Below are 18801 nucleotides of genomic sequence, written 5' to 3'. Positions count from 1 at the left end.
AATTAATTTTTTTATGGTTCTAGGATTTCCTTTTTATTTCCTACCTCAGTGGCACTTTGGTGAGAGGAAGCTTGACTTTCATTGTCTGGCCTGACCCTTCACCCCCAGACTTTAAGGAGAAGAGATTAGGAGGCCCAGATATGTGCTTGATTAAAGCATGCCCCTACGCTCTCTTTAGAAACCAAAGGTTCAGGCAACCTAATTCAGTCACTCTGAACAAATCACTAAGATGCAAGGACCCCAGAGAGAGAGAGATCCAGGGGAAAGAAACATATAGACCCAGACAGGTGGCCTTTGCAGATGAAATCCTTGAATACTTGGGAAATTATATATATATTCTTTTTTCAGATTATTTTCCCTTATAGGTGATTATAAAATATTGAATATAGTTCTCTGTGCTATGCAGTAGGTCCTTGTTGGATATTTATTCTGTGTACAGTGGTATGTGTATGTTAATATCAAACTCCTATTTTACCTTCTTCCTCCTTTCCCCTTTGGTAACCATAAGTTTGTTTTCTATGCCTGAAGGTCTATTTCTATTTGTACATAAATTCATTTGTATTATTTTTTTAGATTATAAGCAATATCATATGATATTTGTTTTTCTCTGTTTGGTTTACTTCACTTAAGTATTATGATCTCTAGGTCTATCTATGTTGCTGAAAATGGCATAACATTATTTTATTCTTTTTATGGCTGAGTAATATTCCATTGTGTGTGTGTGTGTTTGTGTGTGTGTGTAAATACCACATCTTTATCCATTCATCTGTTAATGGACATTTAGGTTGCTTCCATGTCTTTGCTCTTGGAATTTATGTTTAAATAGATGAGTAAACAATTCTAGTGGTTTCAACACTTGCCCTTGTTGACCTCAACCATATTTAATGCTATCAAACACTTTCTACACTTTCTTCTTCTGTTATCTCATGGCTCACAAGTTTGCTGATTCTCCTCACTTGCTGACTGTTCCTTCTCTCTTCTTTCTTGGCTCTTTTTCCTCTTTCTACTTCCCTAGATGGTCACCATTCTCTGAGGCATATCTGTGAATATTGCTTTTACTGCCTTCTCCTCCGAGGATCTTGTTCTTAATTAAGGCTTCGATTTTCACCTTTATATAGATACAGTCCCGAGGCTAATCTAGACTCTGCTGCATTTTGGATTCATATTTCTTAATACTTGTTGGTCAAGAGGATGTCCTATTGATTCACTTTTTAAAACTGAGCTCATCATCTTCCTGAAGCCAGCTCTTTCCATGGCTTGCATGCACATTTTCATGGTGTGACAGTTTTTCCAGCTATGAAGAGGCTTAAAATACCAAAGTCATGTCTAATTCTTCCATTCTCCTCCTACTATGTCAGTAAATTCCATCTTCAGATGCTCTTGCGTCTGTTCCTAACCTTATTTTTTTGCCCCCAGGCACCATCTTGATTTAGGTCCTCATTTCTATTATCTTGGACCTGTGTTCTTCAAAGTGGAGCACTTAAGACAATCTACTAAATTTTGGAAGAAAATATTAGAATTTATACATATATACATATACATAGTTTAATCTCAGTCTTTAAAATGTTCTATTATATATATATATATATATATATATATATATTTATCTTGTAAATAATTTGAGCCTGGATATATACAATACAATAGTATTGTATAAATACTATAGTAATAATATATTAATATTTCCCACCAAGAAACCCTCAATGATTTCTGCCTGTTATGTTGAAAACATAGTCATCTGCCTGTCACTCAAGACCCATCAGTCCTTCTTTTTACTCTGGTAAGTTTGCAGGCTTTCATGTTCCTACTCTTTACCTTTATACCTTTGTTTATGTTTTTCTCTTCTTTTACTTTCCACTTGCTGTAAGAAGCAGTACATGTGTTACTTAAGAGCAAAATGGATATATCTCAGTCTTTGAAATATTCTGTTTCATATAGGTTCAGATCTTGGTTCTGCCACTTTCTAGTTGCTTCATTTGTCTAAGGCACTGATGCTTTTGAGCCTCAACTTTCTCATCTAGCAAACAAGAATAATAACGATCAGTTCTCAGGTTTGTTTTGATGAGTTATTGAAATAACATATGTATTGAGCTTAGCATCATGCCTGGCATATCCATAATACCTGTTCTATAAATGGGAGCTGCTGCTATGGCTTATGATACCCTTTTTCCAATTTTCTTTGTCTGGTTCTCCCAAACTGTGAGATTGTACAGGAAAGTGAATGTTGTCATATGTAAATATGTTCACTAATGAGCTTGCAATTTATATGACTGTTATTACTCAGACCTCCTAACCAGCATCACGTGAGTAACTCCTACCCATCTTGACATCACTGGTCTCTCTTTTTCAGTAGAATTGTCCAATGTTATTAGTACCCAACAGAAAGTGCAAATACGATGTAAAGCAGTTGTTAAGTAAAATTGTAAACTTTACAAAAGATGTCAAGTCTCATGAAGTCAATGTAAGAACTACTAGAAAAATGATGCAATCATGTACAAAGGATGAATCAGCATCTGACAGAGAATGAAAATTTAACAAGTAAAGTATAGGTACCTCAAAAGAATGTTTTATATCAAAGGATTAAGGGGATTTGGGAGGAATTAATGAGGGCTTTGAATATTTCTGCTAAGATAAATCTTTTAAAAATAACTGGTTTGAGCACTTAACCAAGATACAAAAAGCATTAACCATGAAATAAATTATAGGTAAATCTTACTAAGTACATTAAAATTAAGAATGCCTGCTCCTTTAAAGAAGTCAAAGAAAGCAAGTCACAAGCTCTGTATATCTTTATATATAGAATAAATTAAAAATCATAAGTCAATAAAAGAAAGACAACTCAGTAGAAAAACAGGAAAACTATGTATGTGAACAGGCATTTCTCAGAAGAGGAAACACGAATGATGAATAAACTTGAAAAAATGTTCAACTTTATTTTCTAAGCAGAGAAATGAAATATACAACTACGTTGAGATACAATTTTGCAATTTCTAGAGGGATAAAAGATGTTTATTCACCTACTGCTCTGTTATAAATCACCACCTATTTCACAGGTTAGTGCAAAATAGATTATTTTATAATCTCAGTGGACCAGGAGAGTGGGTATGGCTTAGTTGGGTACTGTACTGAGGAATGCCTGATGACATCAAGTAATGGCAAGGATGTAGATCAGTGGGGATTTTTACACAACGCTTTGGAAAATTATTTTACAGAGTCTTACAAAATTGAACATTCAATTTTGATGTTGATGTTTTGATGTTGATTAAGATGCAGCAATTCCGCTTTTAGGTCTATATGCTGGAAGCACTTGTACTTCTGAGCTAGGGAACATGCACGAGAATGTCCCTAGCTACATTGTTGGTTAAAACAAAAACCCTAGAAACAGCCCGAATGCCCACCAACAGGAGAATGAGTAAATTGTAGAATTCTCATTCAATAGAACATCAGGTGAACTACATGAACAGAAACACATGATGACATCAACAAATCTTAGAACCATAATGATGAATAAAACAAGCAAGTCAAAGGAAACTAGGTAGACTTGGATATGTTTTTATAAAGCTCAAAGCAAAACAAAATTAAATAATAGGTATATGATAAAACTCTATGAAAAAAATCTAGGGAAAGATAATAATGAGATTCAGAATGGTGCTTACCTTGACTGATGGTAACAGTAGTGTAGTCACAGGGATGGGACAGAAAAAGGAATATGCTGATTTAGGTACTAATGATGTTCTATTTCATAAAGTTGGGGATTGATTAAATCATGAGCATTCAGTTTGTTATTATGCTTTGTTGTTGTATATGGTATTGATATTCTTTTGTACGGTTGTTAAATAATAAAAATTTAAGAAAATGGTGTATTACAGAAGTCAGATATATGAAGTTAAATCAAATTGTGCTATAAAAATGTTAGTTATGTTAAAAAATCCAATCATTTAAATTGATTTTTGTTCTAATAAGTAGTATATCATTACAATTAAAATATAAAATATTAAATAAGACAAGATAAACTTCTTTTTATGAGTTTTAGATGAGTTTTTCAAGGAGAAGCATCTCATTTGAATTTTCTTCTGTACTATTTCCTATGAAAAATGATCACATTTCAAGTGGATGGACTTTGAGTGGCTTTAGCTATTAAATTTGTCCTTTGATAGTGAGGCCCTTCTCTAATTCATGAATACAAATATTGCTGCTACTAATACTACCACCAAGACCAATCTGAACTATTGATATTTCCCTCTCTGTGGTCCACCAAATGAATCTCATCTCTGCCTTTGAACCTATTCACAAACTGCACACCACTCCTACCACCTCTCTGTAGGCCTGGCATTACTGTCTTGCTTAATGGCTTATTATTTGTTTTTCCTCAACTGAATAGTAAGCTCCTTGAAGTTTTTGACCTTACTTGTCTTTGTATGTATGACACTGGCATAATCATATGCATGTGATTAGTACTAATCACATGTAGTGGTAGTGGTACTAAATAAAAACTTATTTGGCTTGAATTTATCTAGACCTGTTTCATTACAAGCTTTAAGAAATGACAACACTATCATTATTTAACATGTGCTAATTCTTCACATACATTAAGTTGCTAGGTAAGGTACAAAGGTATAACAAGCCAATAGTCGTGGTAATAAAGTTAAGGCTGTTCTAGACAATTATATGCTTTGTACAGGTCTTCTTAAACATTTATTTGCATTTGGAAATAAAATCCCTTGTGAAAAGATCTCTCAAGAAAGTTTGTGTTAAAGAAGAAGAAAAAAGAAAGTCTCCATTGCTTATATCAGAAAGCAATAGAAAGTATTTTCTATTGTTACAAAAACGGTGAAGGTTAGTGCATGCAAATTTCTCCCATGCCTCATAAAACACTTAATCATCTACATCTGAAGCCAAGAACCACTGTGTAACCAAGTGGTTCCATGCTCATAAGGAAGTCAGCTGTGTAATTCTATTTCATCCCCAAATCTAGCATCGCCTAACCTCTCCAGGGGGCTTTACTACTTCATGACATCATAAACAAGACAGGTCCAGAGTTCAGTTTAGCTGACATTTTTGTTATAAACCTGATAAACAAGAAAGCCCCAAGGTATCAGCCATTATTTTTTCCTTTTACACTAGATAGAAATGTAATATGTTTACAAATTTCTAATTTATTTTCCTACTAATGAAAACAGGCATTCCTAGATAAACTAGGCAATGTTCTGGAGTGCCTTTATAGAGAGAGGGAAGCAATTTTGTTTAAAAATTTAAATCTGGCTTTAGTCTTTTGTTAAAAATTGTGGATGGGGGTGGGAGGATAGAAAAGGACTGAAGCCAAGCAAAGAGGCAAAAGTGTATTGCATTTTTAATTATGGAAAAGAGTTATGTGTGCAATTAGAATTTCTGTGTTTAAGGAGGTTGTTAAAAAAAGTCAGCACATTATTTAGTTGAGGACTGTAGTTAAGAATTATGCTTGCATTTTCATTCTTACATGTATCAGTATGCACGTGCACATACAAGCAAAGTTTTCAGAATTAAGTGAATACATTTGTAAGCGTTAAGAATTAAAAAAAGTATTTGAAACAACTTTCACTATCAGGAAACCACTGTAAACATTTAAGTAAAAGATCAAGTGATTTCTTCAATTACATACAATATACACAATGAAAAGTTCAGCTCGAATCTATGCAACTTACAATATTGGTCACAGTATTGAATTATGTACAAGCTCTGTTAACAGGAAGATGGTATCCAATGGCCTAATTCAAGTAGAAGTTCTCAACATAAATATATCTTACCTCTATTGATGTGTCCTACTAAAATATGATGGGCATAGTTTGCTGACAGTATAAATTGCAAGTAACAAAATTACTAAGTGTCTTGAATGTGTTTAGATTAGCAGTAGGGTTGAGAGGGAGCTTTAGAATAATCCGTTGTGGTTCTGACCTTAAAGCCTCATAATTCAATTGGAAAGAAAGAATGGACTCATAAAGATTAAATATTGAAGTAACACAAATGGCATCTGTTGACATTTTGGAAATGAGATTTTCTGTATACTCTGTGAAGTAGGCTTTCTCGGAAGTAGTGGTTACGGGATTTAAAAAAAAAATCAACTTTGTCTGGAACCCATTGAGTGAGCAAGAGTGAAGGCAAGATAGGTGTCTCTTCCTTGGAATGTGTGACATCTAAGCATCTGAGTGGGTGGTTTTCACCCTGGCGGATGTAGATAAGTGTGTGTATTTGGACCAGGAGGAGAGTTGCTTGTTGCGCATGAGTGAGTTAGTCCACAGGGTGCGGTAATTATTCCCAACACTCGCCCAAGCAAACTGATGAATCCAGGGTGAACAGAATCAATGCACTGGCATTTGCTAAGCTCAGATTCAGATTAAAACAGAATAAATTAGTTCCTCTTCGTCAGTTGTTGCCTCAAGTAGGTGAGCTGAGGAAGAAGAGCATTAAGTTGCACACTGAATGTGAACTACCTTCTGTTTTTAGCTGCAAAGTGGAAGACATGGAAAAGAAACAGACAGTGCATATAAAACTGTAGCTCAGTGGGGAAAGGAGTTCTGTCAACAACTCAATTTATTCCTCTGAATTATAGCCAGAATAGCACTGACTCTTATTTGCATAGACTGTTCAGAACATAGACTTTGAATTTATTATTAGATGAAATACAAACACCTGAAGTCTGAGTGGTTCCATATCTGGAGTTTCCAATATGGGGTTCAGACTGTCACCAGGTAATGGCATCGTTCTTTGAAGCTAATACTGTAATTAATTTCTTACCACTGTACTCAGCCAATATTGACAATGAGCCGTGGTGGTATCCAGAATCATTTGGCAGTGATTCTTGCAGCAAAAGAATCCATAAACATATCTTACAGTTTGTCCACCTGAGAGACTGGGGTGTCTAGGAAGAGAGCATCGTTTCAAGGATGGAAGTAGTATGGTTAATGTTATGCTCAGCCAAAGAGAGGGTTAGTCTCTTGGTGTTAATAGCTGAGCTTTTTTCCCCCCCAAATATAACTGTTCATAAAATAATTTAAAGTGTGAAGCATGCTACAAAGTAATATTGATGTGCATTAAGCACAAACTCTGAATAAATAGAGAAGTGCTGACCCGAAGATGTGATCTTTTGTTGGTGGGGAAATAATAAACTATTTATGATTTTCTTATGATGTTCCATTGGCATATGGTGCTTCTAACCCAGTGACAAATTAATTGACTTGGTTTAAAAAAGAAATGGATGTGGCTTAATGAAGAAGGACAGGATATGTATTACAAGGCAGCTGGTTCTTCCACTGCTGGCTTATGGAGACAATATACATCGGACAGCTAATGAGTCTCTGTTGCATAAGATAGATTCTCTATATAATAGAATTGCATGCTTTGTCTCTAAATAGGGTTATTATACACACCATTGCACAATGTTTGAAGAGCTTGGTTGGCCCTTGTAGAGGGTTAGGAGAGAAATAAATTGGAAAACAATCGTACTTAAGACCTTCAATCCATCAAACACTCCATGTTTATCTAAATTACTAGCACGTTCTCCCCAAATACAAATCTGTATGATACACGGGGCTAGAATGTTAATGCTGACCAGGCTTCACATTGGTTTCATCAAAAGCTAGGTTTTCTTTTGTAAGCATAGACCCAAGTTCACGCACGTTGAAGCCTGGCAGCGCATTTCCACCACTAAGCTCCATTCCCTCTTCTACTGTCTTCATCCTAAAGTATCATTTGGTATTCTTTCCACCCACCATGAATGCACATGCATCACTTGTCCTGGCTTATTTCACTCTCAGAACTTTTTGACTTTGAATACTCAGGCAATTTTCATGATAATTCAGTCAGTTTCTTCATTTCCTCTCCACACTTGTGGACCCTCACTGTTCAGTCACTCAGTTATCCTTTAGAATAAACCTATTTCATTTCATTTTATAGCCACAATAAAGCCCCAGGAAGTTACAGAAGACAGGATAAGTGGCAACATCGTCCACTCTGTGTATGAAGATTTCATGTCCTGTTAGAGGACATGGCAAGGCCTGTCCAGATGGGCTGGGTCAACAGAGAGGGAACACAGTCATCCTCTGACCTCTAATTCCCTCTCACCTGCCTTTGTACCTGGCTCCATTCTCCTATTGGTGTTATTGTGTTGTTGTTGTTCAGTCGCTAAGTTGTGTCCAACTCTTCTCAACTTCATGGACTGTAGTTCGCCAGTTTGCCCTGTCCTTCACTATCTCCTGGAGTTTGCTCAAATTCATGTCCATGTTATCGTGTAGCCTCTAGGAATTCTATAACTCAGTCTGACCCTGGTTTGTTATGTTCGGGGTAGTAACACGTCTTCAAGCCCCAGAGGAGGTGTTGCACGGGAACGGTGATCCTTCAGTATATTACGACAAGGTTTTTGACTTGTCGAAGGAATCACACACACCACTCATTCCTGTTGACCTTGTGATTCTCACCTGTGAAGTGAGGAAAAGATATTTGCTTCTTGAAGTCTTTTCTGTGACTCATTCCTCCTTTCCTACCAGGAACAATTGAAAGGAATTATGCTTGTGAGACGTTTGAGGGTTCTTGGAATAAGATGACCTTTTTCGGTTTAAGACATTATTATATCCCAAACCAGATTGCTCCCCCTCATCACTGGGAGATTCTTTACTTTTCAAGTCTTACTGTACTCTGGGTATAGAGAACAGTGAGATTAAAGAAATGGGCAAAACAGTTTCATGGGTTTCCCCACATATTTATTACCCTCTCCAAATTGAATCTTGAAGTCTTGTCAGACGTGTTATTTTTCCAACAGAGCAGGTGTTAAGTGGCTATAGAAAATAAACTCACCTCCTGATAACTTTCTCATTGCTGGCTGCATCCATTTACTGGGAAGGTTATATTGTAAGGTGTGACAGGAGGTGTTGTACAGCAAAGGAAAATCACCACTTTGTAATTCTCTTTGTCCAAGTTTTCTTTTTTGTGCCAGCTCTTGAGTTTCCACGTCATTTCTGGAATTGTTTCTTAAATAGTAAGTATTATTTTCATATTTGTTTCTCTAGAAGCTTATTGCTGTCTGATTAATTTTTAAGTTGAATATACTCTTGTGAAGGTAGAGTCATGTTATTTGTAATAAATTTTCTGTAATTTGGCCAGGAAAAGGAAAAATTAAAAACAAATCTTACATTGTCATCAAATAATCTGTTTTTTGCCAGAGAAAATAAGTGTCATCTAAATAATAGGTAAAAGAAAATTCACTAACCAGTCATTTGATGACAGTGTAAGATTACTTAGCTCTAGGTAAAAATTAGTTTCCATTTGACTGAATATTTCATTTAATGAGAAGGCTATTACTTATATTTTATTCCTTAAACATAATTAATTACCTTAAGGAAGTTAACGGTAAGTACAGAGACAAATGAGTAGACACACCAGTCTTTATCAATGTTTGTTCATATGAGTGCAGTTTAGAGAAATGGGAATCCAGAATTGAGATGCCTTAGAAATAAATCTTTGCTCCTATGTAATATCTTTAGTTCAAGGATTTGAAAACACGTTACAAGCAATTAAACTTCAGAGCACAAGTGGGAATTCTGTATTGTTTATTGGTTTAATTAAATCATAGAATTATGATTTGCTTTGGAATCCTAGGAAGTCTTTTCCTTTAGTTCTACAAATTTGCATATCCTAGTTTTCCTGGATTTCTACTACTCCCTCAAACCAGTTCCAGATCTCTTTTCTTCCTATGTCATGTTTCTTAAAAGACTTACTTTTCTTTCTTGTTACATCTGACTTGGTCTTCAGCCTCTGTGACCTTTGCTGCCCATGTGTTACTCCTGCCTTTCTGACCTTTCTGGTCCTCGCAGCCCACCCCAGAGGCCATGTTCAGTCTTCTGTTCCTGTTTCTTCTCTTGATAGCTTCTCTTTGATATCACTGACCATTCACAGCATTCCTGCCTTTTTAGACATCGTTTTTACTCTCCCTCATTCTCTTTCTCTGGGTCTCTCTCACTTACCCACCCCTTCTATGCTAGTTTTCTCAAAACTCTGGTTGCCCTGGCCCTCCCTGTAAGCATCTCAGTTGATGGATCCACTCCCGTGGTTCTGGACAAGACCCATCTCTAGATCCAACATGCTCCTCAATTCTCAAGTCTGAGACCTTACTTTCAACTTCTCTTCTAGATATTCCCACAGGACTTCAACCTTAACGTTTCAGGAACCCACTTACTGTCAGCAGAGAATGTAGTAACAGTTCCCTCTCCTTCTCTCTCTCCTCCCCTGTCCCAGCCTCTTTGCCTCTACTGCCATCACCCTCCAGACTCCAAAGTGTCCATGTTAAAGGCTCTGAGGTCCTCTTGGCTCCTGTTCCTTCTTTCCTCACTTGTCTGGTCATTCACCAAATCCCCCTGGTCCTACCTCAGAACTCTCTTCACATCTACCCACTTCCCCATTCTAGCAATCTTGGGTCCAGCTTTCTTCATCTTCTGTTGTACTGGGGCTTATTCTGTTCTCTGATTTCCTGATGGAGTTATTGCTCTGAAAACAAACCCAGGCATGGCTCATCCTTGGCTCCCAGTTGCCTAAGGATGTGGTCCCAAACCACATCGCCAACCTACACACCCAGTCTTTGCTCTGTCTTCTCCCCTCACCTTCCCAGTGCACCTGCTGAGTTGAGTCACTCAGTTGTGTCCGACTCTTTGCGACCCCATAGACTGCAGCATGCCAGGCCTCCCTGTCCATCACCAACTCCCAGAGTTTACTCAAACTCATGTCCATAGGGCCAGTGATGCCATCCAACCATCTCATCTTCTATTGTCCCCTTCTCCTCTCACTTTCAATCTTTCCCAGCATCATGGTCGTTTCAGATGAGTCAGTTCTTCGCATCAGGTGGCCAAAGTACTGGAGTTTCAACTTCAGCATCAGTCCTTAGAATGGACTGGTTGGATCTCCTTGCAGTCCAAGGGACTCTCAAGAGTCTTCTCCAACACCACAGTTCAGAAGCATCAATTCTTTGGTGCTCAGCTTTTGTTATAGTCCAACTGTCACATCTCTACATGATTACTGGAAAAACCATAGCTTTGACTAGACAGGCCTTTTTTGGCAAAGTGATGTCTCTGCTTTTTACTATGCTGTCTAGGTTGGTCATAGCTTTTCTTCCAAGGAGCAAGTGTCTTCTAGTTTCATGGCTGCAGTCACCGTCTGCAGTGATTTTGGAGTCCAAAAAAATAGTCTGTCATGGTTTTCCACTGTTTCCCCAACTATTTGTCATGAAGTGATGGGACCAGATGCCATGATCTTAGTTTTCTGAATGTTGAGTTTTAAGCCAACTTTTTCGCACACAGAACATAGCCTTGTCAAACTCAATGAAACTAAGCCATGCCATGTGGGGCCACCCAAGAAGGATGGGTCATGGTGGAGAGGTCTGACAGAATGTGATCCACTGGAGAAGGGCATGGCAAACCACTTCAGTGTTCTTGCCTTGAGAACCCCATGAACAGTATGAAAAGGCAAAATGATAGGACACTGAAAGAGGGACTCCCCAGGTCAGTAGGTGCCCAATATGCTACTGGAGATCAATGGAGAAATAACTCCAGAAAGAATGAAAGGATGGAGCCAAAGCAAAAACAATACCCAGATGTGGATGTGACTGGTGACAGAAGCAAGGTCCGATGCTGTAAAGAGCAATATTGCGTAGGAACCTAGAATGTTAGGTCCATGAATCAAGGCAAATTGGAAGTGGTCAAACAGGAGATGGCAAGAGTGAATGTCGACATTCTAGGAATCAGCGAACTAAAATGGACTGGAATGGGTGAATTGAACTCAGGTGGCCATTATATCTACTACTGTGAGCAGGAATCCCTTAGAAGAAATGGAGTAGCCATCAGGGTCAACAAAAGAGTCCGAAATGCAGTACTTGGATGCAATCTCAAAAATGACAGAATGATCTCTGTTCGTTTCCAAGGCAAACCATTCAATATCACGGTAATCCAAGCCTATGCCCCAACCAGTGACACTGAAGAAACTGAACTTGAACGGTTCTATGAAGACCTACCAGACCTTTTAGAACTAACTCCCAAAAAAGATGTCCTTTTCATTATAAGGGACTGGAATGCAAAAGTAGGAAGTCAAGAAAAACCTGGCGTAACAGGCAAATTTGGCCTTGGAGTACAGAATGAAGCAGGGCAAAGGCTAATAGAGTTTTCCCAAGAGAATGCACTGGTCATAGCAAACACCCTCTTCCAACAACACAAGAGAAGACTACACATGGACATCACCAGATGGTCAACACTGAAATCAGATTGATTATATTCTTTGCAGCCAAGATGGAGAAACTCTATACAGTCAGCAAAAACAAGACCGGGAGCTGACTGTTGCTCAGATCATGAACTCTTTATTGCCAAATTTAAACTTAAATTGAAGAAAGTGGGGAAAACCACTAGACCATCCAAGTATGACCTAAATCAAATCCCTTGTGATTATACAGTGGAAGTGAGAAATAGATTTAAAGGACTAGATCTGATAGACAGAATGCCTGATAAACTATGGATGGAGGTTCGTGAGATTGTACAGGAGACAGGGATCAAGACCATCCCCATGGAAAAGAAATGCAAAAAAGCAAAATGGCTATCTGAGGAGGCCTTACAAATAGCTGTGAAAAGAAGAGAAGCGAAAAGCAAAGGAGAAAAGAAAAGATATTCCCATTTGAATGCAGCGTTCCAAAGAATAGCAAGGAGAGATAAGAAAGCCTTCCTCAGTGATCAATGCAAAGAAACAGAGGAAAACAACACAATGGGAAACACTAGAGATCTCTAGTCTTTCCTATTCTATTGTTTTCCTCTATTTCTTTGTGTTGATCACTGAAGAAGGCTTTCTTATCTCTCCTTGCTATTCTTTGGAACTCTGCATTCTAATGGGTATATTTTTCCTTTTCTCCTTTGCCTTTTACTTCTCTTCTTTTCATAGCTGTTTGTAAGGCTGCCTCAGACAACCATTTTGCCTTTTTGCATTTCTTTTTCTTGGGGTTAGTTTTGATCACTGCCTCCTGTACAATGTCATGAACCTCCATCTATAGTTCTTCACACACTCTATCAGATCTAATCCCTTGAATTTATTTCTCACTTCCACTGTATAACTGTAAGGAATTCGATTTTGGTCATACCTGAATGGTTTAGTGCTTTTCCCCACTTTCTTCAATTTAAGTCTGAATTTGGCAATAAGGAATCATGATAGGAGCCACAGTCAGCTCCTGGTCTTGTTTTTGCTGACTGTATAGAGCTTCTCCATCTTTGGCTGCAAAGAATATAATCAATCTGATTTCAGTATTGACCATCTGGTGATGTCCATGTGTAGAGTCTTCTCTTGTGTTGTTGGAAGGTGTTTGCTATGACCAGTGCGTTCTCTTGGCTAAACTCTATTAGCCTTTGTCCTTCTTCATTCTGTACTCCAAGGCCAAATTTGCCTGTTACGCCAGGTATTTCTTGACTTCCTACTTTTGCATTCCAGTCCCCTATAATGAAAAAGACATCTTTTTTGGGTGTTAGTTCTAGAATGTCTTGTAGGTCTTCATAGAACCATTCAACTTCAGCTTCTTCAGCATTACGGGTCAGGGCATAGACTTGGATTCCTGTGATATTAAATGTTTTGCCTTGGAAATGAAGAGAGATCATTCTGTCATTTTTGAGATTGCATCCAAGTACCTTGGACTACCTTGCCCCTGTTCTATCACTGAACCTTGGCATAAAAAACTCTTCTTTTCTTTCTCTGCTTGGGGAAAAATCCTACTCATTTCTCAAGGGACAGTTCAAATGACATTTTTGTGAAATTTTCCCCAACTCCTCCAATCAGAGTTAGTCACTCCCAGCTTTTACTGGCCGTAACATTTTGTTGAAATTTTCTGTCATCTTTGTCTCTCAGTTATGTGATCATAAGTTTAGGTAGAGAGAGATGTTTTCATCCTCATTTGTCTTATTATTCGTATCCAAATGCTGCGAACATCCTGGATCCTTGATCAGGGTTGGGATATGCACAACTTTCAAAAATCGAAATATGGTTGATGTACAATATTATGTTCATTTCAGGTGTACTACATAATGATTTGACATTTGCATATATTGTGAAGTGATTGTGACACTAAGTCTAGTAACAGTCTGTCCTCACACAAAGTTGTTGCAATATTATTAACCAGTTTCCTTGTGCTGTATGTTATATCCCCATGGCTTATTTGTTTTATAACTGGTGGCTCATAACTCTTAATCCTCTTCAGCTAAGGATCCCTCTAGCCCTGTCCCCTCTGGCAACTACCCAGTTGTTCTTTTTAATCTATGAGTCCATGTTGTTTTGCTTGTTTTGTTTTTCAGATTCTACGTTTAAGTGAGATCATATGGTATTTGTCTTTCTCTGTCTGACTCATTTCACATAGCATATGCCCTCTAGGTCTATCCATGTTGTTGCAAATTGCAAGATTTTATTTTTTTATGGCTAGTAATATCATTTTGTATACATATAATGCATCTTCTTTATCCATTTATTTATCAATGTACACTTGGGTTGCTCCCATGGCTTGGCTATTATAAATAATGCAGCAATGAATGTTGGTGTGCATATATCTTTTCAAATTAGTGTTTTTGTTTTCTTCAGGTAAATACCCAGAAGTGAAATCATATGGTAGTTCTATTTTTAATTTTTTGTGGAGCCTCCACACTCTTCCAATTTACAAGTTGGCTGCACCAATTTATAATCCCACTAACAGTGCACAAATACTCCCTTTTCTCCACATCCTCACCAACACCTTTTATTTATACTCTTTTCTGATGATAGCCATTCTGAGTTGGTATCTCATCATGGTTTTGATTTGCATTTCCCTAATGGTTTATGATGTTGAGTGTCTTTTCCTGTGTCTGTTTGGCCATCTGTATGTCATCTTTAGAAAAATGTCTATTCAGGTCCACTGTTTTTTAACTGAGTCGCTTAGTTTTTTATTTTTTGATGTTGAGTTGTATGAGTTCTTTGTATATTTTGGACATTAACCCCTTGTTGGATTTATCATTTGCAAGTATCTTTTCCCATTGAGTAGATTGCCTTTTCATTTTTGTTGATAGTTTATTTTTCTGTGCAAAAGCATTTTAGTTTGATGTAGTTCTGTTTGTTTGTTTTTATATCCCTTGCTTGAGGAGATAGATCCAAAAAAAAAAAAAAAGCTTGTAAAGACTGATGTCAAAGAGTTTACTGCCTGTTTTCTTCTAGGAATTTTTATGGCTTTAGGGCTTACTTTTAAGTCTTTAATCCATTTCGAGTTTATTTTTGTATATGGTGTGAGAAACTAGTTTAGTTTGATTCTTTTACATGCACTCTGTCCAGTTTTTCCAGCACCATTTATTGAAGAGGATGTCTTTTCCCCATTGTATATCCTTGCCTCCTTTGTCATAGTTTAATTGACCATACAAACATGGGTTTATCATTATCTCTACTAATCTAAATGATAACTTCTGGGTAGATAAGTCTTGGTTGTAAGTTTTATCCTTTCATCACTTTGAATATATTGTGTCACTCCCTTTTGGCATGCAAAGTTTCTTCTGAAAAGTCAGCTGATAATCTTATGGAAGTTCCCATGTATATAACTAGTTTTTTTTTCTTGCTGCTCTTAATATATTCCTATTATCTTTAATTTTTGACATTTTACTTATAGTGTATCTTGCTGTGATCCTGTTAAGATTGATTCTGTTTGATACTACTCCCTGTGGAAACAGTGTCAGTGTCAGACTTTATTTTTTTGGGCTCCAAAATCACTGCTGATGGTGATTGCAGCCATGAAATTAAAAGATGCTTACTCCTTGGAAGGAAGGTTATGACCAACCTAGATAGCATATTTAAAAGCAGAGACATTACTTTGCCAACAAAGGCCTGTCTAGTCAAGGCTATGGTTTTTCCAGTGGTCATGTATGAATGTGAGAGTTGGACTATAAAGAAAGCTGAGCGCCGAAGAATTGATGCTTTTGAACTGTGATGTTGGAGAAGACTCTTGAGAGTCCCTTGGACAGGAAGGAGATCCAACCAGTCCATCCTAAAGGAGATCAGTCCTGGGTGTTCATTGGAAGGGCTGATGTTGAAGCTGAAACTCCAATACTTTGGCCACCTCATGCAAAAAGTTGACTCATTGGAAAAGACCCTCATGCTGGGAAGGATTGGGGGCAGGAGGAGAAGGGGACGACAGAGGATGAGATGGTTGGATGGCATCACTGACTCAATGGACATGGGTTTGGGTAAACTCCGGGAGTTGGTGATGGACAGGGAGGCCTGGCGTGCTGCAATTCATGGGGTCGCAAAGAGTCAGACACGACTGAGCGACTGAACTGAACTGAACTGAACCTGTGCTTCCTGGACCTGGCTGTCTGTTTTCTTTCCCAGGTTGGGAAGTTTTCAGCTATTATTTCTTTAAATATTTTCTCTGCCCCTTTCTCACTTCTCCTTCTTGGGACCCCTATAATGCAAATGCTATTACACTTGTTGTTATACCAAAGTTCTCTTAAACTAGTACTCATTTTTTTAAAAAATTCATTTTTTTCTTTTTAGCTTTGGAAACTTCTACTATTCTGTCTTCCAATTTATCATTCCTTTGTATCATCTAATCTGCTGTTGATTCCTTATGTTTTTTTTTTTTTTAATCCCGGTTATTGTATTCTTTATCTGTGTTTGGTTCTTCTTTATATTCTCTAATGCTTTGTTGAAATTCTTACTGCATTCATCCTTTCTTCTATCAAGTTCAGTGAGCATCTTTATGATTATTACCTTGAGTCCTTTGTTGAATGCATTGCTTATCTCCACTTCCTTTAGTCATGTTTCTGAGGTTATGTCTTGTTCTTCCATTTGGAATATATTCCTCTGTCTTCTCATTTTGCTAAGTTCTCTGTGTTTGTTTCTATGTGTTAGGTACATTGGTTACCTTTTCCAGTCTTGGGAAAATTGCCTTATGTAGGAGATCTCCTTTGGAACAACACACTCCCCTCTGGTCATGAGAGCTGTATGCTCTAATGGTACCCCCAGGTGGACCACGTGTGTCCTCCTGTGTGGCAAGGCTGACTGCTGTGGGCATGCTGGTAGGTGGAGGTGGTCCCTGGCCAGGCTGGCTGTGAGGCCACTCTTCATGCGGTGATTGCCAGTCCCCTGGAGGGCAGGCTTTTTATGTGGTTGGCTGCACAGCCTGGGGATCGCGAGGCTGCTGCCGACCAGCTGCTAGGCAGGGCCAGGACCCTCTTTGGCTTGATGCTTGACTGGATGAATCTACAAGTGAATGTAATCAGTGTGGAGCTGAGAAGGACCTTAGGATGATCCCAAATCATCCTGACCATGCTGTTAAAGTCATTGTCCTTGTCTTGATGGGACTGTTTATCTCCACTTGTGGTTATGCTCTCCACCAGGAAAAGGAGAAACTGTATGTGGAACTAAAGCACATCCTGGCTCGGCAGCCTGGGCCTGAGGCTGCGGAGCAGCTGCAGATCTATCGCCACACACTGCGGGAGAAGACCAAGCAGCTTAAAGTAAGTGGTAGCCTCTGCACCTGCCTAGCTGAAGGATGGCCGCACTCTGGGGAACACCCCTGGACAAGTCTACCGCTGCGGCATGAGGAGCCAGTCTCCCAAAGGCTGCACTCCTTTGAAATCAGCTTTTCTAGTGCTCCAGTCCCATGGCAAGCCTCAAAGCTACCCCTCTGCTCCTAGACTAATAGACTCCCACAAAACATGTACACGAACAAATGGAGAAACAATTGGGGAGAGGATGGGGGCAATGGAATGGAAATTTGGGGAACAGGGTTTGTGTGCATTTTCTCAATGTGATTTGGAATATTTGGATGGTGGGGAAGGACAAAGGAAATATTTTAACACTAGGGCCCACTAAAGCAGACCACTGTGTCAGAGCAGGTTTTTACTATTCATTCCACCTGAAATAAAGGTACACAAGGCACAGGCCACTCCCCAGTCCCCAAGGGCCTTGCTTCAGGACTATCTAAATAAGTAGTCATGAAGGGGAAGTCAAATCATTTTAGGATTCTGTTAGCATAAGTTCCCTTCTAAGTGACACAAGAACCTTAGCTGGGGCGATGGAATGTTTTACCATTACACATTTTAAAGTTTTCTCAAAAACTGTGTGTTCCCACTCCATTTTCAGCTTTACCTCCTAAAAAAGTACTTAGATATTCTTGGCATGCTAGGGAAGCCTTATACACACACATGCACAGACTGTAGCATATGCTAGCTGAATTCTGGCTCTCACCTGTGCAATGACGGTAATAGTCATTGCCTTTCTGCCTGGGGTAAAATAGATGCCGCGAGACTAATATGGTACTAATCCTTTCACAAAGAGAATGTTGTAAAATCACATCCTTTTACTTTAAAAAGGTAGATGAAATGGAAATGTAATGAAAGCATTAATTTTCAACTTACCACTCTAAGCATTCGTTTTACATGAGTATCCTGAGACATAATTTGAGTTTTACAAGAAGCATAATCTTTTGATTATTTTCATCCCTTTAAACAATTGAATATAACAAGCAAAATAAAAACTTATTTTCTCAGAAGTTGGGTGTAGATTAGAAAAGCACATGTCTCTCTTTACACTACTGTCAGATAGGCACTCTTAGCAATGGATTGCATTCAGTGGTTCATAGGATTTTGTCACTTTAACCCTTTATCTCAGGGTATCTAGATATTTTTCTCTGAATGACATGTGACCCCTAGTGGAAGATTCAGCGGTGCATAGTACCAAGCCTGCCCATCAGCTTGTCCTCATGATCTGGACTCTGTTAAGAAATTCCACATTCATTATTTGGAA

At 38.3% G+C, this 18801-nt stretch overlaps 1 protein-coding gene across 1 annotated transcript in view; it reads left to right on the top strand.

The window, feature by feature from the left end:
- Positions 1–18801, top strand: part of CFAP58 (cilia and flagella associated protein 58) — a 108071-nt gene that overhangs the window by 83540 nt on the left and 5730 nt on the right. The window contains exon 17 of the mRNA XM_081543204.1: positions 17391–17510. Within this exon, the coding sequence (XP_081399330.1) occupies positions 17391–17510 (120 nt within the window). The remainder of the gene's footprint in view (positions 1–17390; positions 17511–18801) is intronic.

Source organism: Giraffa tippelskirchi, chromosome 2 (assembly GCF_054371585.1).
Source record: "Giraffa tippelskirchi isolate mGirTip1 chromosome 2, T2T-mGirTip1v1.2.pri, whole genome shotgun sequence".
NCBI lineage: Eukaryota > Metazoa > Chordata > Mammalia > Artiodactyla > Giraffidae > Giraffa > Giraffa tippelskirchi.
Note: the sequence above shows the minus strand (reverse complement) of the source record. Positions and strands in the feature narration are given on the sequence as shown.